General features: G+C 34.2%; 1 protein-coding gene across 3 annotated transcripts in view; it reads left to right on the top strand.

The window, feature by feature from the left end:
* Positions 1-22,770, top strand: part of CADM2 (cell adhesion molecule 2) — a 1,073,247-nt gene that overhangs the window by 925,852 nt on the left and 124,625 nt on the right. For all 3 annotated transcript variants that reach the window (XM_053565552.1, XM_053565553.1, XM_053565554.1), the window contains 2 exons: positions 5,377-5,547; positions 22,393-22,483. In XM_053565552.1, coding sequence (XP_053421527.1) covers positions 5,377-5,547; positions 22,393-22,483 — 262 coding nt within the window. The remainder of the gene's footprint in view (positions 1-5,376; positions 5,548-22,392; positions 22,484-22,770) is intronic.

Consider the following 22,770-nt stretch of genomic DNA (forward strand, 5'->3'; position numbering starts at 1 on the left):
GTTGAGAGCCTGTATCTGAGTCCTGCCTTGTTCCCTGTGCCGAGTCCATTAGCCTTGTAATGGATTAAAAAGGAACTGGCCCCCTCTGTGTCCATACCTGATGTAGAGGAAGGAGCCACGGAGAAGACTTCTCTCTATGAAAATGGAAGGATCTTTTTAGGTCTAAATGGCATTCAAAATTCCAAAAGTGAAGAGAGAAAAGAAATCAAAATACTTCAGGGTGTATGTTAGAAACTTTTCCAGGAACTTCACTGAAGGGGACTTTCTTTTTCTAAACTGGAGTCTAAAAGTGGCCAGACACTAGATAAACAGGCAGACGGCCTGATACTATAAATATAGGAAAGATGAATATGGCCGTATCTCCTGAGATCTGATATTTTATGAAAAGATGTGAGTATCTAAAAGTCCAGATGACTCTTTGTTGTCTAGCTAACCTAAATCAAGCCTTTTCACTTTATTTATTTGGGGGACTCCAGCAGTCTAATTCACACTTACGTTTGACATGCTTTCCCCACCTTAGGCCTTGGGGAGACAAAAGATCTAAAATTCCAAATAAAAGGAGATTACTATTCTACCATCCAAGTCTCATAAACATCAATAATAACAAAATGAATATGAAGTCTTTTACTTTGAGAGTTCACCAAGAAATGTTTAGGAAAATAATTTTTGCTGAGAAGCATGATTATGGAATTTTCTCCTAGTAATATTTGAAAAATTTTTCTAAAAAAAAGGAAGCACAACAGTACAAAGAGACCCCACGTTCAGCCATGCTTGTTTCCTCTATACCTGTATCCACCACTTACCACTCAATTATTATACAATATCTTACAGTTTTTATTTTTAATAGAAAATTTAACATACATTGCAATGAACTAATTACCAACAATAATGGTAGAGTAATTGGTACCTACATTTCAAAGTAATTCAAAGAGGTTGAATGCATGTGATCAGTGAGTCAATGCTTATGACCAGGGACTGACCTGGGACATGTGGCTCAAGAGGTCCTGAAAAAGTGTGCTGGAAGCGGCTGGGTGGCAGTTTGGCTTTATGCATTCAGGGAGGCAGGAACTACATGTAAAATCATAAATCAATACATGGTAAGGTATACATTGGTTTGGCCCCACAATGTAGAACATCTCAAGGCAGGGGAGAGATGGGTTCAAAGAGTCTTTGATTTGTAATTGGCTAAAGAGATGAAGCTTTGTCTAAAGGCTTAGATTTTTTTTTTTTTCTTTTGCAGTTTTTGGCCTGGATTAGGGTTTGAACCAGCCACCTCCAGTATATGGGGCTGGTGCCCTACTCACTGAGCCACACGCACCGCCCAAGGCTTAAGATGTTTTAAGGAAGTTTGTTAGAGAGAAGTCACCAGTTAGCATCTAGACTCTAATGATCTGTTAAGTGATTGGATGGCCTGCAGGTGTGATTTAACCTCTTCGTCTAGCATGTCCTCAGGTTTGGTTAGTGACTTAGTATCTTATTGTTACAAAGAGTAACTCTAAGGGAGGGGCACACAGAGGCTCCAGGCTTGTCTGACCTCCCTTCTCTTCCTGGTTTAAGGTTTTCCTGGGATTCCCTTGGCCAAGATGGGGTCTGTTCAGTCAATGAGGGAGGAGGGTTAATAGTTTATTTTAGTTCACATAGTCTTAACTGTAAAAGATGTACCTTGTTAACCTACACCTCCATTTGCTATAGACCATTTCCACAACCCCAGAAAACCCTAATGTTTCTTCTTTCAGCCAGTTCTCCACCACGGCCTACCAAAAGTAACCATTGTTCTGATTATTTAGGAATATGTGTTTATGTGTCCACCAGACCCAAAGGAAGTTGGATGGAAGGCTGTGTGGATTATTCAGGATTATTTGCTGGTCATTATATCAGATTCCCAGCAGATGTCTGTGACCTCTGTTCCTGGTGTGTTTTGACTTAAGAATGACCAGACACCCCAAAATAAGGCAAGCATGAAACTAAGTTGATTGAGAAAGAGAAAGATAGGTTCACAGAGTAAGTGCAAGATATAGGTTTACAAAATCAAGATATCTTTACCATAGCCAGAGAAGAGGCCCCAATTGTCACAAGGAAAGAAAAGGGCTTTGGTTATGGCCCAGAGTTCTGTTTTACACTGCCTGGGTTGGGACCACTTCATGGTTCAGAGATCACCTTGGAACCAGTGTCTAACTACCAGTGCAGACCTCTCCTGAGCCTCTCTGAAAGCCCATGGCAGTGTGGAGCCCACAATGCAGATTTAAGCTAATGACATGATAATAAGCCTTAAAGCTGTGCTAGCTTTGGCCTGTGGGCTAAAGAGTCTTCTATAACTTTTTGCAGTTGGCACACTAATTTCTGACTGATGGATTGGTGTGTGGGTATATGGGGGGGGGTATCCTCCTGCTCAGGTGTGAACAGTCAGGATTAAGGTGAAGGCACCTGTGGGCCATGACCTTACCTTTTTTCCCTGGAAGAGCCAAGACCCTGGTTCATCCATCCCTGGACATCCAAGACCTAACAATTATGCCAACACAATATCTAATATTTAGTACATGCATATATATTTTTTAAAGACTATATTTAAAGTAATAAAGATAGAGTGGAAAATTTGGAAGAAAGGCAATTAAAAAAACAGCAACAGAAGGAAAATGAGAGCAAGATCAAGTAAGAGAGAAAGAAAGAGTAAGATGGGAGAGTGGGCCCTGACAGTCCCTCCCCATCCTCGGTTATACCTTAGGGGGCAAATGTACTCACTGTACCCCTACTATTTAAAAGTTGGTCTGTGGGACAGCAGTAGACCCAGACTCCACACCCCAGCCTGCAGGGTGAGACTCTGGATTTGAACAAGTTCCGAATGTGATCCCTTTGCATATTCCATTTTGAAAAACCCTTCTGGTCACAATGAAGTACCGTTTGACATGTCAAGTGGTGGGGTGGAAAGCCTCTAAAACAAGAGCGAACATAAAACAAACTATACATAAAGTCAGCACATAAACTCTGCAACATGAAGAAATTTCTATTGGTTCTATAACTGGAGCACATCGGTTATTTTTGAAAAGGTAGAAAGCAAAAAGAAAGGAACATTTAAAGTACCATTTTTCATCTGTCTGGTACTGCAGTAAACAAAAAATATGAGAAAAGATTTTGTGATTGTTTTTCTCCAATGTTCCTTCCTATTCATCTATGATTTCCAATAACCATATAATCTACCACATAAGCCATTACTAAAAGCAACAAATTACACTTTTGTTTATTTTATGTTCATTAAAATTTTACGTTATATACAATCGCTATCACGTTTTATATGTCCAATTATTATTACATTAAATGAAACTTCTGTAAAGAAAACAACTAAAGGAGGCAGATGTGGGTTCTTAAATTTCAGTTGTTAATAAAATTGAACAATTAGTGGCAGTATTTGAGAATAATTTCTCATATATTTTATAGTATAATTATACATATAAAAGTCTTTTGTTAAGGGATGTAAATATTTGTATTCTGACACTGCTTACAGCTAGGACCAAGCAGACATCGGGCATAGATTTATATGAAAGAAAATAAAATATAAAATTAGACAATGTTTTTGTTTAAATCTGCAAGAAATTGAAAAGTAAGAGAGCTTCATAATTTTTAAAATTTTACCAAAAACTTAAGTATATCTGTATTATTCTGACACGTCTTTGCTGAATAAAGGTCATTTAATCTTTTATGCTGATATTTTAAAAATAAAATTGTGACTGATTTTCAAATGCCAAAATCTCAGTAAATGACTTCAGTAAAAATGAGATATTTAATAATTTCACATGTTTATGAAAAATGCTACATAAAACTATGTATCCTGTGTGATTTATTTATAATTAAAAGACAGAGTTGAGATTTTAGGCTTCTTTCCATTTTCTAAAAGTTAAAAAATTATTTATTCCCCCAAACTGTCTAAGATACATAAAACATTTTTAAGGTAGAAATCTTAACTAGGTTAATTAGGTGGGATTTTTTTTGGTTAATATGTGAATACAATTATAAACATATGTTTTCAAGATCAAGACATAACAATTTTAACTCTTTATCTTTTATTAGTATGTATGTTATTTCTGTTTTTAAAATCAAACAGTAAAGTTATATTTCTCTAGAAATAAGTAAAACTCAGTGAACCACTTTGTATCTACTCAACAAATATGTCAAATTTCCTTTTATTTTTAAAGTAAAAAATTTTTTGTAAAGCACAAAATGGAGACACTGAACTTAGATTACTCATTTGTTGTCATCAATATATGTTTTAAGGATTTTAAAATAAATTATTTAATACATGCTTGGTAAAATTAAATATTTTGTGGATTTTGTGAAAAAGAAATTGTTTCTTGAAAATGTTGTTCATTTGATACTAAATGATGGAAAAACATTTGAGAGAGCATAAGAAAGCCAAACTCATTTTTCACTCATCTATGTTTAAGATGTTCTTATAATATCTTAACCTTAAGCTATCATTTTGATTTCTAATCTGTGAAAATTGTCCTCTTCTTATCAGCTTCTTCAGACTTAAGAAAATAAAAATTGAATGAAAATATCATTAAACTACTTTTCCACAAACTACAAATAATCTCTAGGTATATCATTTCATGATGGATCTGAATCATGTTCATGATGGATCTGAATCATGAATCACGCACAGTAAATTTAAATGTCAATAGGAGAGTTCCCATCTTGAGAAAGTATTCTCATTCAGTCTCGGCCGAGTGAAGAGCATTTGTCTCAATGTAAATTTCTCTGCAAATTTATATTTAAGAATTTAAAATATTCAGGTGACTATACTTCTTCTTTTCTTTACTAAAGGTGACAACTTTCTCATCCCAGGTATTTTTAGCAATTTACATTCTCATTGCTCACGTTAAAATCTGAGCTCAAATACCTTGTACTCTCTTTTAAGCATAACCAGATAGGGGTGAATTTGCTCTTCTTAACTATGTTAATGGCTCAGGTAATTAAGATTATCTTTTAGTCAAACGTCAACCTAAAAGAAAGAAAAGACTACTTTTGTAAAATGGAATTTTAAAAATACAGTCTATAAAATTGTTTTGCACATGATTGCAATTTAGGTAAACCTGAGAAAAAAGAACTAAAAATGCTTTGAGCAAAGGGATAAACCAGATGAATGCACAGCCACAGTTATGTGACTCAGCCTTTTATTTTATTTCCGTTTAACCCTTACAATTTAGTTTTGGAGTAGTTATATTCTATTTGATCAAATTGAAATGGATTCAACTAACAAATATTTGCTTTGGAAAAATTGATAAAGATAGGGAGAAGGTGTTTCTACTGTCTCGTGTAAATGAAATTTATATTATTACATTTATATTATTAAAGATGTTACAATTTTTAAACTCTTATTTTCAGATGTAAAATACTTAAAAGAAGAGGATGCAAATCGCAAGACCTTCACTGTCAGCAGCACGCTGGATTTCCGAGTGGACCGGAGTGATGATGGAGTGGCAGTCATCTGCAGAGTAGACCATGAATCCCTCAACGCCACCCCTCAGGTAGCCATGCAGGTGCTCGAAATACACTGTAAGTAAACACCACGTTTACCTGCTTCATCTCAGCAGCAATTGTCTTTATCTGCTTCTAAAATCCCTTCACAATGAACTGAAATTATAGCAGAGGTGCTGCAAAATCTACAGCAAAATAAAGTAAAACTAGCCTCCTTGGCATTAATCATGTCCAAAGGAACATAATCCTTGCTTGAGTTTCATTCTTGACAATGGAAAAAAAAGATCACAAAAGAGTAATATTACTACTTATGTTCCAAATCACGGTGAATTGTGTGGGAGTGAAAGAGGAAGAGTGGTAATTTGGACAAAGTCAATGAGAATTTGGAATCTGAGAAGGGCCTTGATGAAATTTGTTATGTTGTTATAGCTTGGTTACATATGTAATAAGCCATATGTAAATGTGGCTTTCCCCCTAAGCTTTTAAAATTAGACTAGTTATTACCTTCTATAGAACATATGCTAATGCTATATGAATACAGGAATATTCATTATGTCTTCTTCATCATCTCTATTTAAAATTAATATGTAACATAAATTGTATGATTCCAATAGACCAGAGGCAGTGCTAACTGGAATTGTTTCATTGAATACTTTTTCTAACAAGCCACAAGACACACTTGAGGTTCTAAAAATTGTAGAGGCTCAATCACATGACTAGTAAAGTTAGACTTTGCAATCATGGCATTTTTAGTACTTATCAAGGTTGTAGGGATATAGTAGACAATTTATAAATATTGATCAAAATGTAAGTGAATGAATTAACATACATAATATAAAATAGGAAAGAATATCAGAGACATAAATATTTTTTTAATTGCATTATTGGACTTTCCAGTTAATGAAGAGTCTTATTTGCTTTCTCTATTTGTAATGAATTATAGGTTGAGCTTAAAATTTGTGTTTGACATTACAATTACATAAATCTTAAAATAATGAATTCTAAGTACTGTTTATCTAATATGTCTCATTGCATTTTCTTCTCATTTACTTATTCGAAAAAAATTTATTGAGTGACTATTATGTAGTAGTTATTGTTTGGGGCACTGGAATTACAAAAATGATCATAAAGAGCCACAATTAAATAAATTGTGTTTGTTTCCTGGTGTCAAAATCACGTCTCCAATCTCCATTCTAGAAGGAATGACACAAAAAATGAATAAATGCAACATATAACATGGTAGCTATTGATAAGTACTATGTAAGAAAAATAAAGCAGGGTGGAAATGAGGTTAAGGAGACTGAGCAGTGTGCGTGTAATGCGGAGGGAAGGGCAAAGAACCGAGGCTCTGAAGTAGGAGCTTCTTATTATTTTTATTTCTAGGAAAAACAAGGATACTAGTAAGATCAGTCCAGTGAGACCACCGTAGAATGAACCGGGGGAAAAGTAGAGAGTTAGGAGAAGGGATTGGAGAAGTACCAGAGCAATAACAATGTTAATTTTGTTATTTCTTATAGAGAAAATCATCCATCTGATAATAATAAGCTCATTGCTTTCTAATTATTCTTAGTTTTGAAGTTATTAAAAATATTATAATTCTTAAGTACTTTTAATTATTTAGGTTAGTTTTGTTAATTTAGCTTCTGTTCTTCTTGAGGCAGATTGAGAAACAAGCATCCTATAGAGCCCAAATGTCTCCCAATAACACCATTTATTTGTACTGTGACCTCTGGGAAAATTACTGAAACTGGCAGAGCTTTGATTATAAGCTAGAGAATTAGTTCCTAAAACAAGACAACTTAAGTTCATGGCAAATATCACTTGTCTTCCCTTTTATTTCTTTTTATTACATCAATGGATCTCTCAAATATGGAAACTTATATAACTTGTTATGTGGAGAGAACCCAGATCATCTGCATCTCAATTTGCATTTTCTAATACTTGTATACAAAGCAAAGTAAAAATGTTTAAAATAATAAATGATTACTTATTTAACTGTAAATTCCAAATTTGATAAAAGAAAATAATGAAGTCCAGAGAAGGAAACACTTTTTACACTGCTGGTGGGAAGGCACACTAATATAACCTTTTTGGAAGGAAGTGTGGAGAACCCTCAGAGAACTCAAGCTAGACCTCCCATTTGATCCTGCAATCCTTTACTGGGCATCTACCCAGAAGGAAAAACATCCTTTTACCATAAGGACACTTGCACTAGACTGTTTATCGCGGCTCAATTTACAATCGCCAAAATGTGGAAACAGCCTAAATGCCCACCAACCCAGGAATGGATTAACAAGCTGTGGTATATGTATACCATGGAATACTACTCAGTCATTAAAAAAGATGAAGACTTTGCATCCTTTGTATTAACCTGGATGGAAGTGGAAGACATTATTCTTAGTAAAGCATCACAAGAATGGAAAAGCAAGAATCCCATGTACTCAATTTTCATATGAAGAAGTTGATGACCTAGTACGTGGTGGGGTGAGGGGTGGGGGAAGGGGAGAGCAGAGAGAGGGAAGGAGGGAGGTAGTTAGGGGAAGAGAAGAGTAGAGAAAGAAAAAGATGGAGGGGGTGGGAGAAGGGAAGAGCAGAGAGAGGGAAGGAGGGAGGGAGTAGGGGAAGGGAAAACTAGAGAGAGAAAAGGAGGGAGGGGGTGGGGGAAGGGGAGAGCAGAGAGAGGCAAGAAGGCAGGGGAGTTAGGGGTCACAGTGTGTGACACACTTTTTCGGGATTGGACACAATAATAAGAGGGACTTTACCTAACAAATGCAATCAATATAACCTGGTTTTTTATATCCTCAATGAATCCCCAACAATTAAAAAATAATAATAATAAAGTCATAAGATGTTTCAAAGACCCCTGCCAGTCAAAGATGATCAGAAACCTATCCACAGCGAAGCAAAGTCAGAGATATTTTAAGTTTGCTCTGGAAAAGGAGAAGACACCAGATGAATTTCTGGGGGTATATAAGAGTCAGGAGATGCTTGTTACAGGATTTTAGCTGTGCTGGGCCATTCTAAAGAGGGTTCTGGACTGGGTGCTGTCAGGTTTAGGGGCATTTCAGTAATGAGTATATGAGTAATTTTACCAAAAAGAAATATTACAACAGAATTATATTTGCTCTTATAAAGATACAGTAATTAATCATGCTAATTTTTGTGGCTGTTAAATCTCCATCTCTCTGTCTTGTTTCACACCTGCTCATGGATGAACTTGCCGTTTTCTTATTCTGCAGCTTAAGTACATTATCTGTTTACTGTTTAAGTTTTGAAAAACTGTTTGTATCTGTTAAGAATAGTTCAGTCTGCCAGGTGCTAATTGACAGCTGCCGAGGTCATTTTCACTGCCTTGAGCATCTAAAATGGAACTTCCTGGGCATTTCTAACTATTCAGCATATTTCAGTACACATTATTTAGCAAAACTTCATAGAGGAAAGCAATTGAATTGGCTATTTTTAAAGAACAATGTACATGACAGATTCTACACTTTTAATAGCTGGCCATTTAAATGTCGCATCTTACTTTATCACAGTTTAATATGTGAATGGCGAGAAGGCAGAGAGTAGATATATTTAAGTTAATTTCCTAGCATCTAGCATACCATGATTCAAGTATAAGAAATTAATTAAAACCAACTGATGATGATACTAAATGCTCCTTTAAGCACACAGAACAATCTCCAGAGCTAAATGAGTAGCACGTAGAGAAGAGGCATCAACTATCAGCATCAAGATTAGAGCAAACTGCGCCAACCCTGTGAGCCTTGGAGAATAATGACACCAGCATCCTGACAGTTGTTTCCAGAGACAGTGAATCAGGGCTCCTCACAGGTGCACATGTGCAGTATAGGTGATGTGGGAATTTCCATGGATGAAAGGAATTATTGTGGAAAGCAGTCGTGGAGAAAGATGATGGAAGAGGTTTAGAATTTGTAGAGCATAAGTGGAGGATTTCCCTATGGTTTAAAAACATAAATTACCATCATGAATAACCACAAAGACTTGCTGAAGTGGAGGGAGATTGAGCATTTTAGACTGGAGGAGGAGAAGACATTGGTTTCTGCGTGAGAAAGGTAAACATACATCCTCACAATAATGGAAACAGTTGTAAGTATATCCCAAACAAAAATTTTGTGCCAATGTGGAAAGCCAAGTTGAATGAATGATAGGAAGAAAGGAGTTGAATCCCTACTGCCAAAGACCACAGTGAAAAAAAAAAAGAAATAGTGAAAGGATTATATGTGTAGGGCAAAGTGTCTTAAATTTGGACCTTGTGATATAAAACATAGAGCTTAGACTATAAAATATATCACAGCAAGATTTATTCCCTTGTTAAATATTAATCATAAACTTGAAGATTGCTGCTATGATAGAAGAGAGTTTCTTTAAACCTGAAATTTAAGAAAATGTAAGGCAAACTTTTCACTATGAGTCATGAATGCCTAGAAATTTACATAGTAGGTAAGAAAACACTGTGCAAATGAGTAGATGGAAAGTCATTCTATTTTTTTAATACTCTAGTTCATCTTCCTTTTTTGAAAAATGACTTTTTATCTGTCTGATTTAATGTTTAGAAGAACATTGTGTGAGTCAAACTTTTTGTCATTCTCAGTAGAAACAACATATCTGTATTCACAGAAAGATCTGTACACAAAACAGAGAAAGGATGAAAATAACTGAACATTCATTTTCTGTATGTGACATTGACAAAGATTACATTAAAAATTCACTCTTATTGAAGTGAAAAACACAGAGATAGATTAGAATATGTCAGCATAATGTTTTTTTCTTTGAGAAAGCAGTTTACTACTGTGGTATTGAATTGCTAATATGGAAAAATAAGAGCTCAAATTAAAAAAAATGTGTGTGTGTATGAGGGGGGAGGGTAAAGAATAATTCATATATAATTGATGGAATCACACAATCCTACGTTAACGTTAATATTTGTGTAGTATTTCCTACTTAACTGTGCCACGATTTGGCTATTAAAATGAGTAGCTATTTATATATGCAAATCATTAAGGTTTAAAGCAACAAATAATTAAAATAGCTCATAGAGGACTGTGTTGGCCCAAACAAATTTGATCTAAACAACTATAAAAGGAAGAATGAAAGAGACGGGAACCAGGGAAGGAAAGCAGCTTCAATGTTCAAATTGTGTTTAAATGAGATTAATTAGCTAATAAATAAAAAATAAGAAACACATACGCAGATTGAAAATAACAGAAAAAAGCATAAGTTTATTTGTTACTAAAATTATATTTTTAGAATGCATTGAATGGTCAACATATTGTCCTGACCTTTGCCTTCTTCCAAATTACATCTCCATTCTAGTTAACATGCAAATAAATAATAAAGTTAATCTGTGTTTTGCTCAACATCTTACATTTTGGCAATGTAGCAAAATATTTCTAAAGATATTCCTTCTTTGTTTTGCTCTCTTTTAGAAGGAATTATTTTGTACCTAGATTATATAAATTCTTTGCTATACCTTTTTGCTCCTTTTCTGTACCATCTTAATATACTCATTTCCCCTTTTGGTTCTATTCAATAATATAGATTAAAAAGAAAATTAATAGCAGGAAAGTTGGCACACAGCAGGAAAGTTGAGTGTGGAGTTTGTAACTCCATTGTTAATATCTTTTATTCCACTCTGTGTATGCAAGATACAGAACAGAAATATTTTCAGAAGTGAACAGAGATTCTTCATTTAATGTTTTCTCAGCTATTTACTCTTGTATACTCGTGAAAAATAGCAAAGATCCTACCTACCTACTCCACCCTACACTTCACTTACCCAGGCCAGTTTATCTTAAATTCTCCTGTGTGTGTTATATTCACTATGATTTTACTAGTTTTCAATGTATTCCAGAAAGCACTTGAATAATGTTTCAGGCTATATAGATTTATTAAACAGATTTTTAAATGCTGTTTAAAAATCATATCTCATAATAGTACTGAGTACACAGGATACTTTTTCTTCCACTCTTGAGATACTTTATTAAGAAGAATATGTTCCAACTCTATCTAGGTAAACATAAAAAAGACAGTCTCCATCTTTTTTAAAGGGGTGCATAATATTACATGGTATTCGTAGACCACAATTTGTGAATCCATTCGTGGGTCGATGAGCATTTGGACTGCTTCCATGACTTGGAAATTATGAATTTGGCTGCAATAAACATTCTGGTGCAAATATATTTACAGTACTATTATGAAACCAATATATAATCACCCACACTTTCATATGAAAAATAAAACACAACTACAGTCCAGAATGAAGGAGTGAAAAGGGGGAAGGGAATGGGAAGTGGGGTTGGACGGAGGGAGGGTAATCAGTGGGACCTCACCTATGGTGCATATTACAAGGGACATGTCAAATCTATTAAGAGTAGAGTACAAATGTCTTAAGACAGTAATTAAGTAAGTGAGGTGAAGGCTGTGTTAAGCCTTCCAAATTGTATAGAAAATCAGCACATTGTACCCCATAAATGCATTAATGTACACAGTTATAATTTAATTAAAAATTAAGAAAAAAATAAATAAAATAACATATCTCACTTACATGGCACCTCATTTATGAAATTCTGATTATCTAATTTTCTTGTCTACCGAAAAATTATTTATAGTCCTAGGAAATGGAATATAGAAGGAACCAGAAAAGGTAAAATGAAAACTATATTTAGGTTGTATTTTTCAGAAATTAAAACAAACTATTCAGCTAACAAAATATTTATACCTGGGGATGCTTTGGAAGGATTTTAATTGGGACTATTTCAAAAGGTTTATGAAATCGTGAACATACTCGAACCTTGACTCAAACTATGCCATATAGAAAAAGATGCATTTCCTTCACTTTACTAATAAAGGTAGCCTAGTGAGAGAACTCTATTTAAATATTTTTATTTTATTTCATTTTATTTATTTTATTTTATTGAATGAATGTATTAAACATTAATGTGTTAATTATTGGTATATCAAGAAACATTACCATTGACTATCTGGCCCAGCAATTTTTTTTTTTATTTTATAAGTCATATTTTGAATAATGTATATATGTAATAACAAAAGGATAATAAAAATTTTTATTAGATTGTTTGATAAATATTTAAACAGAAATTCTGAATTTCTATTCCATATTTCCCAGGCTTCATGGTATGTATAACCAAAATGGTCAACAGCTGTCATAATTGATCCTATAACATATATATCTTGTAAATGATGAGTCCAGATTTAAAATACACCTCTAATGTGTCTTACCTTATCCTTACTTTGAGTTCTTGCACTTGTATTATAAGAATGTAATACTTTGAAAACTTTTAATGGCTCATAATTTTTTCCAAAAGAGTAAAAATATCTTTATTTGAAAGTTATAAACATTAATTTTTAGATTTATAAGCAACAATTAAAATAAAATCAAAAGAAATTTTTAAAATTTCTTCATCATCAAATACTTTCAGCACGTTTCCACTTACAGAGCATATAAATTCTTATGCCCAAGATTAGAGAACTTTGTCATATTCCCTTTTAGTAAAACAGTATGGTGACAAAATACTGTCTAATGATGTCTTCCTTTGGTTATAAATTGTTTACTCACCCATTTATTAACCTGATACAATTTATGTAGAATAACAAAAGTGAAATCTTGTTTACCATCATCTTGAGTTTAGAGTTCCACTATTTTCTATTTGTATTTACATTCTGATTTTTCTAATATTTTTGAAATGTCTTTTTTGGTCAATTTCCTTCCCTTCTTGTAGGCAGAATCTGAAAGATTCGGAACCTTTAACTAAGATCACAAAAGCTAAAACAAGAAACACTAGGAAACAGAACAAAAATGGTGCTGTTCTCTCCAGACTTCTCTTAAACCTTCTTGGTTTAAAATTTCTTGAAAGAAAATACAAAATACAAACGGGGATAAGCAGACAGTGGTGATTTATATTACTCTTGCTTAAACCTACCCCAGTGCTGTCCTACAGAACTTAATATAACAATGAAAATGTTCTCTGTCTATCCTCAAATATGAGCCATTGTTTATCTGTTTTCGGCTTCTCAGCAAGTGGAATGTGGATATTGTGTCTAAAGAACCACATTTTAAATTTAAGTTAATTTAAATTAATTTATATTGAAATTCAAATGGCTACAGCAGCCTGTATAGCCTATGGCTAGGAGGAGTGAGAGTTATAAGAAATACCTGTATAGCTCAATAATGGAACACCTTGGTGAAAAGGGCATGGAGAGGGATTTAGCTCTCCGAACATGCATGAGAGCTCGAGAGATGAGAGCAGTGGTGAATTGGCAGTCTCTACACCTGTGGTGTTGAGAGGCAGGAGATCAGCCTTGTATTAGGCTGGAGGAGCAGGCAGTCGGGAGCATGCGCATTCTATCACGGACCGCTTACTCTGACTCTGTCTCCTCTCCTACCTGCAGAACACAAGCACGGTGTCTCTCTGCTGAAGATTACCAAGCTCTGCTAAAGACTAAGATCTATCTTTCTAAGAAGACTGCTTTACTCTCTCTAAGACACTCTCTCTCTGCAGCTAAGGCAGATAGCCCTCAGGCACCTAACAGACCTGAGCAAGGGAACTGAGTGGTTCGTGTCCGGAACCTAGTTAAGCCGGCCCGAGACCTGGCCAGTCCTGGGCCCTGACAAGTGGTGTCAGGAATGAGATGCCACAAATGGTCACATGTGAAAACATTTTACCGTATTGAGAAGCACCACCTTGGAGGCTGTCACCGTCCTTACACTTCCTCATGTGATTCTATTTATCAGAGTTGGAGATAACTGATGAGCACACAGCACAGTGACACCTGGGATGCCGACATAGCAAGATTCTCAAATCTAGGAGCTATGGCAACACCATAATTTCATAAATATATCTTAGATTTATAAAATGGTTCAAAGTTTTTGGCTCATAACTGAGAGGCAGGATAGTTTAAAATCTGTTTTTTAAAAGGAGTTTTCTTTTCTTTTCTTCTTTTTGAGGCCTCCAAAAACAGAAAAAATACAAGTCATAAATATTATTCCTTAAAATAGTTAGAACTGTTTTGAATGCACTTGAACATAATAATATTCTAAAGAGTCCAGAACTGTAAAAATGTATGCATTAAAGTAAAGAAAATACCGATGGCATTTATTTCCTGTATTTTTATGCGAACTTTTGTTTCTCTTTAAGATCTTCCTTGTGGCTCAAGGTTATGACAGAGACATGTTGTTTCTTATCTTTCCCAGATTCATTCAGTTTTACACAAGGGCCAATATGTCTTTCTAAATCTTGATCTGAGTCTGATACTCACTAACAAACGTAAGATGATTTCTTATTGCTGCTACCATAATGTCCAATCTCTTCAATTTGACACCCAAGGCTTTAAAAATATATCTCCTTATAATACCAGTCCTAGTATGCTTTTTTCAGATAATGTACCTTACACTTTACATTTTTTTCTAGGTGCTTTGTTTACAGCCCACAGTTTTTCTCTACACCAATTCTTTGCTCATTTCCCCTTTTCTTTAAATTATCTCTTCCCCCCCCCAGACAAATACTATGTGTTCTCTGAAATATTTTAAATGATACTTAGCTAGGTAACTGTTTTTGTTTATGACAAATATATTTAATCTTTTCCTTCACTCTGACTTCCACAATCCATCCTTGTAGTACAAAGGTGCCTACAATTTTCAACTTTGCATTGTTTTGAATGATACATGACTTATTTATTAAGACTAAATTCCTGTGAATTACCATTTCTGTGGATAGATAGAATTTGTATAACATTAGTAGTAAGGTGCCTTGTACATACAGTAATTTATAAATATTTCCTAAAACTGGAGTCAACTCTACAAAAGCAATTTTATACTAGGGTTAAAAGAAATTTAACACACTGTCGAAGAAAAATTGCTTGATAGTTTTGTGCATTGAGAAAAGACATGTGAGTTAAATGAACGTGAAAGTTTCAGTTTGACTGCAATATTACAAACTGGAAAAGTAAATTAGATGTCTTAGAAAAAGTTCGTCTTACACCAAGTAAATGGATGGCAGATGCTACAGTTAAAATGGTTCCAGTTAACTCTTAGTATAGGAATCCTGATAATAAGTGAGGGAACTTAAGGTGTTAACTGAGTTTGATTTATAGCTTTTTATTTTAGGAAAGTTACACAAAGGCCTTACTTAGCATATTAAACATTTCATTCGTTTCAGTACTAAACAGTAATATGAGAGAAGATTAAGCATCTCATATACATGTACACAGTATCACAATTCACTAATACAAAGGTAAGAATCTGTTGTGCCTAGGAGGATATATAGGTCATCAATAGAGTACATGTGAACATTTTAGGGGAGATTATTATTGACATCATGGGCCAGATACTTGTTTGTTTGGGTACTGCCCTGTGCACGTGGGATGGTTAGCAGCATTCCTGGCCTCTTCCTATTGGATGCCAGTGGTATCCTCTCTTTCCGGCCCTCCATTGTAACAATAAAACACATCTTCACACCTTACAGAACATCCTGACCTCTAATTGAGAACCACTATTTTATAGTAAACCAAAAGTGACTTTACACAGCTGCGCTGGTATATAATTTTCTTTAGTATTACTGTTAGTACCAAGAAATTTATATGAGGGTATTACAGAAATTCTTTAGTTTGGAAACAATGTGTAATGATATTGCAATAAGCCGAGAGTTGAAAATATTTTGTTCACAAAACACTTTAAAAGTTTCTGCATTTCCTTTAATAAAAAATTTTCTGTGGGAGTATTTTTGTTATTGATAGATAAAAAGAATATGCAGACAAGAAGAAAATGTTGTAATTAATATGATGGTGAAGGATATTTTAAAAATATTTTCATCTGCCATACAGGAAAGCTGTGAGAGAGAAGAGAAAGAGAGAAAGAGGGAGGGGGAAGGAGGGAGAGAGAAAAAGACTGACTCACAGGCATGTATGCATAGGATTTAGCAAGGTTGACAGGTAGACTTTAAAGCATGCAGGTGATACAGAGCCAAAGAAAGCCTTGGTGCAGGTTCTAATCCAACTAGAACAAGTTTATTTGGAGTAAAGAAGACTCAGAAAGTATTATTACAAGAAGCACAGATCCCTATTATCTTTAAGAGAGAATAGGAAACACTCATTGTTGAAGCATGGTTAAAATCAGTGGAGAAAAGATCAAATTAATTAAAATTATGTAACTTCACTCCTGTGAGTCTTGGTTTATATTCTGTACAATGAAGACAGCAACAGAATTTTTTTTCTTGTTTCCTTATGAAAGGGTTTGTGAGCAAGTGCATCTAAAGCATTTATATCATTGAGTATTGTTTACCAAATATTTGACCAATGTTTCTGATGATTAAAAGATAATAGTGATAGGTAAAGTTTATTTTATAACATACTAGTGCTCCTAACTAGAAGTGAAAAAAAATTCTAAAAGTCCATTATTTATTAATTTATTGAATTAATACTTAATACAGGTACAGTAGTTATTCCAGGCACTAAAGATAAACTTGTGAACAAAATAAAGATGATCCTTCTCTGATAAGGATGAATTCATAAGAATATGCTAAGTGCTCGCTCAGCAGCCCTGTTTATGAAAACTATCACCTGAGGTGTTATAATGCAGATGTTACAATGCAAAACATTATAATGTTACAAGTCTAGTGGAACAATAAATATAAATGGGTCCTAGCATCATGCCTTGTATGTTTTAGAAACTATGCAAATGTTTGCTAAAGTAATGTATAAGTGTACTCAAAGGAAATAGTTTTTGTGGACAAATAAAGTTACTAAGGTAATAGTTTCTTTTCAACCAAAGACTATGTAGCCATGAGCAATGCAAATGACTACTACTTTCTCTTAGAAATCATCTCGTTCACTCAATATATTAGTTATTGAGCTAATATTAGGTATTAGTTTTGGTTGTTTATCCTATTTAGTAGTTTGACCAGCATCTGTAATATATTGGTTAGATGTTACTTACATAACCTCGAATTGCTCTAATATTTCTTTAATTACAGAAGAAATAAACTGGGTTTTTCTATTAGTGTAATACATGATTTAAAACTTTTTATTCACCTGCAGAATCTTTAGTGATGGATAAATATCAAATCAATGGCACTAAATGCCTTAAAAGCTTGTGCTTCTAAGATTGTCCATTAGGTGGTTTAAAAGTAGCTTTATCACAGATCATTTTTCCTCTAAAACTTTTGTTAAGGATATTGAAAATCTAGTCCACTAGGTCAATATCTGTATTTTGATTCAAATTCTGAATCATTCAAATGGAACAGGAAGGATCCTTACTTCTTAAGTTCTAAAGCTTTTATAATTTAAGAAAAGAAAAATCTTTTGTTCATTAATCTCTCCCTTGAGCGTAATTGTGTTTCTTCCTAAATGAGCCACAGAATTTGTCAGATCAAAGTAAAAGAAATAATTCTAAGAGAAAGTGGTATTTTTTTCTTTTCAAATATAAAATTTTTAAACAAATATTCTTAAAAATATTTTCCTACAAAAGCCTTAGAGTGGTTAATATTTTACTATTAAAATATCTGCATATTAATTTTGTTATTAATAAATAACGAACAATTATTTGTGAATGAATAAAATAATCCTATGTTTGTATTCTTGTCCAAAGTTCGCCATTCATTTACATTTTGAGATAAATGGGCAGTAATTCATTTATTTATTCTTCCAACATTTAAAGAGTTCCTATAACATATTAAGCGTTTTGTTAGGATCTGAAGACACAGAATTGAATAAGCTAATATCTTCAGTATTGGATCCTGAGTGTTCAAAATGTGGATGAAACAACCATGTGAAAAATAAAAAAGGAGATTTTTACTAAATGTAGTGCTTATAATAACAGTACATAGCTTGTATTATGAAATAATTAAACCTAGTTATTAAATGTTCCCTTTCATTCAAATATTTATTTATAACATATATTATAAATATTATATATAAGGTTTCACAATTAAGTTCATGAACTTGTCCTAGAAAAAGTGCTGGATATCTCATTGCTGAATATTACTATGGCCACTTTTGAAGTCCTCCCCTTGGGAAGCCATGCACTTTTGCCAGCACCTCGTCCACCTTTCAAAACAGTTTGGAACTCTGTTTCTGGGATGGCCCATAGGAGCTGTCTTATTACCATTGGTATCCTGAATATAATCCAAATGTCTTCCTTCAGTATTTCCTTTACTTTTGGGCAAAGAGAAAAGTCATTGGGGGCCAGATCTGGTGACTAAGGAGGGTATTCCAATACTGTTATTTGTTTACTGGTTAAAAACTCCCTCACAGACAGTGCTGGGTGAGCTGGTACATTGTTGTGATATAAAAACCATGAGTTTTGGATGAAAAGTTTATGTTTTTTTCATTCAACATTTTCAGCACTTCCAAATAGTAACTTGATTAACTGATTGTCTCATTGGTACAAATTCATAACGAACAATTTCTCTAATATGAAAAAAGATTAGCAACATCGTTTCAACTCAATTTGGAGTAAGGAAATATTTTGGTCATGGAGAAATGGCTGACTTCCATTGTGCACTTTGACACTTTGTTTTAAAGTCATATTGGTACACCTGTGTTTCATCAGAGTAATAACATGGTCCAAAATATTATCTTGCCTCTCTCAAAGATCTTGGTGACTTGGAAGTTTACTCTTTTTTTTTTGGCCAGGGCTGGGTTTGAACCCGCCACCTCCGGCATATGGGACCGGCACCCTACTCCTTGAGCCACAGGCACTGCCCAGGTCTTGGTGACTTGGACTCTCCTTTTCCTTTGTTCACTGCTGAGCTCCTTTGGGACCATTTTTGCACACACCTTTCTGGGGCCAAGATTTTCAGTTAAGAATATCTTAACCATTTCTCTATGGATGTTTACTTGGTCTGCTATGTTTGTCACAGTCGAAAATTTTGACAATTTCATGAATTTTTGCAATAATTTCTTTTTTTAATTAATTAATTTATTTTTATTGTTAAATCATAGCTGTGTACATTAGTGCAATCAAGGGGTACAATGTGCTGGTTTCATATACAATCTGAAATATTCTCATCAAACTGTTCAACGTAGCCTTCATGGCATTTTCTTAGTTATTGTATGTAGACATTTGTATTCTGCCTTTAGTAAGTTTCGCCTATGCCCATTCTAAGATGCACCATAGGTGGTTACTGATCACTCTGACCTCTCTTAATTAGTGACACTTTCTCTGTCCTCAGAAAAATGTTTGATCTATGCCTTTTTCTTCATGCCATTATCCCCATAAACTTGGATTAGCATGTCCCTTATTTCACTCCACTCATGGTAGGTTTAACATGAAATTTAACGTTCGTTTGTTGCTCTCATTTAAGCTCCAGCATTCTCACGGCACACAGAAATACACAACAGTAATGAAGGCCACTTAGCAATACACTGCCACATGTTGGCTGGAACATGTCTGTGAGACGCTGATAAATCAAGGTTATGAAACCTTATCAAGCTGTTTGTATAGTGCTGCCAATGTGAGTGTACAGTGGCAAGTTTTTGTGAACTTAATTGTTAGAACTCATCCATATGAAAATAAATTTATTGTAAGAAATAGTCCACATGATTATGGAGGACAGCAAGCCCCCAAATCTCCCATTGAATCAGCAAGCTAGAAACCCAAAAGAGCCAAGGTTTACTTCTACTTTGGATCTGGTGGCCTGAGAACCAATGGATTTGATGTAGTTTCTGTCCTTAGGTTGCAAACTGAGAAAGACCCAGTGTTTCCACCCTAGTCCAAATGCAGGAAAAAGAATTCTCTTCTGCTTAGAGGAGAGTTAGCCTTCTTGTTCTATTCAGGCTTCCAACTACTTGAATAAGGCCCCTCCACATAATGATGGGAAATCTTCTTTACTCAACCTACTGGCTTAGATGTTAATATCATTCAAAAACATCCCCATAGTATCACTCAGAAGGATGTTTGACCAAATAGTTGGACACCCCAAGGCACAATCAATTTGACATAAAATTAACCATCACAAACAGCCAAGTTAACACATCGTTTCCCAGAATTATACTTTTTGGATCTTTATTCTCCTGCCCCTTTTCCTGGAAAAGAAGATTTTTTTTTTTTTTAAATAATGATGGGGGGAAATACATAAATTTTGTATATGTATATTTTGTTCAAGGTCAAAAGTCTACACGTGTCAGTTTGAACAGAACATTTCTGGTTCCTTCCTCTCACACGCTATTATTATTACTAGCTTCTCTTTTACTTTTGAAAATGTCCTGATCTGGAGACTAGATTGCATGCTAATCCTAAAAAATAACTAGTTTCATAAATGATGATAATTGAAAAATTAATGAAGTATACTTAAATCTTCCATTCATTTTTTTGTTCTGTTAAAAATATAATAAATATGTATCATGTCAAATTAATTTTTCCGAGTGATTTTGCACTACAATTATTTATCATGACGTATATGGAGTGCCTATTTGTAACCAGAATTTCATTTTTAATTATATAAACTGTATTTTCTTGTTTGAAGAATTGGGAAAGAATACATTTGAAAGGATAAATAACTTTAAAATATGACATAAAGTCTTCAACAGGATCATAGTATATTGTCCCATATATGACCAATCTAAGTAATACTTTTCTTAAATGTGATAACTAAACTAAAAATTAGTTAAGTTATTTATATATAATTGAGTGTTTAACTAACTCCAAAATCAGAGAATGAATATAAGATCAGGGCAGTTCAGTTCTATTATGACTAAGGGAAGGGTGAGAATAATTATGACTATCTGGAGAGTTCAGAGCCTGTTTTGTTTCTTGTGGAGAATGTGGAGATAAGACAAAACAATTCCATGATGGCTGTGGAGTAGACAGTGCCAGGACTAGCAAAGTCCTTTAAAAACATGAGTGTGTTGGCTCGGCACCCATAGCACAGTGGTTACAGTGTTGGCCACAAACACTGAGGCTGGCAGGTTCGAACCCAGCCTGGGCCAGCTACAACTGCAACAGAAAAATAGCTGGGCTTTGTGGTGGGCACCTATAGTCCCAGCTACTCAGGAGGCTGAGGCAAGAGAATCTCTTGAGCCCAAGAGTTTGAGGTTGCTGTGAGCTGTGATGCCGCAGCAATCTACCAAGGGTGACATAGTAAGATTGTCTCAAAAAAAAAAAAAACGAAATAAATAAAAATAGTGTGTCTCTTAATTTGAACTTATTTTTCATTCCTATCTTTGTATTGATTAAATAATATTACCTGTCATATAAGTTATAAATATAAAATTTTGAAGTAGTCATAAGTGCTTTTTCACTAGGTATGATTTTATTGTTAAATGGAAATAAATAATTTTCTATGTTATGTTATAGCACCTATAACATAGAGTTACATTTTTTTAATAATACCGTAAGTAGCTATTTGAAGTGACTTGCTAACTACTTCAGAGCAAACAGCCCATGACTGGTGCTGGATTACTGCATTTTCAGAAAAGATTCTGCACACTGGTTGAAAGACGGTAGTTGATCCTGAGTTCATATGCTGGGTTCCTTATTGTGAGTCCCTAGTGTTCCAGCAATAAAGAAAGCGTTATTATTCAAATGCATTCAGTCCATAATAATAGTATTCATAGCCATCTATAAATAGTTGAAGAAACAATTGTATGAAATGCTTGATATTCATCTGGACCACTTTTTGCAATTTCACTTTTAAATTCAGATTTCAGAAATAATATACCAGTGGTGTTCATAAGATATTCAGATGTTGTTGTTAGCTTTGCTTGGACAAAGGTGGTAGTTTCTTAAAATCACACTTCTGTTTTACCAAATCCAATCAACTCCTAATAATGGTATATAATTATGAGAACTATACAAGAAATATTGAATATACAGCATGATGCACCATTAAGTATATAGTTTTACACGTGTTTAACGACCTTTCTTAATATTCTTTTTTTCCCTAGATACACCATCAGTTAAGATTATACCATCCACCCCTTTTCCACAAGAAGGACAGCCTTTAATCTTGACTTGTGAATCCAAAGGAAAACCACTGTAAGTTGAATTAATGAGCAATAAAGTTTTTTACTTCTTTTTCTATACTACTTTGATTACAGGCTTTAACTGTAGAAATCTACTGTTTTTGTCTTTTCTTGGTGGGAGAAGTGATCTCTAGAACAGAAAAACTCCTGAACCATGTCTTCATTGTCTATGGAAGATTGGTTTTTACTTTGTCATCTAGTGAAGTTTCTGGGAAGGTTTCCAGCTGTGATTTTCCTTTTGCTTTTTTTTTTTTTTTTTTTTCAATAACATAGTTCAAACTGAAAAAGACTATGGGGTTA

Source organism: Nycticebus coucang, chromosome 16 (assembly GCF_027406575.1).
Source record: "Nycticebus coucang isolate mNycCou1 chromosome 16, mNycCou1.pri, whole genome shotgun sequence".
NCBI classification, from domain to species: Eukaryota; Metazoa; Chordata; class Mammalia; order Primates; family Lorisidae; genus Nycticebus; species Nycticebus coucang.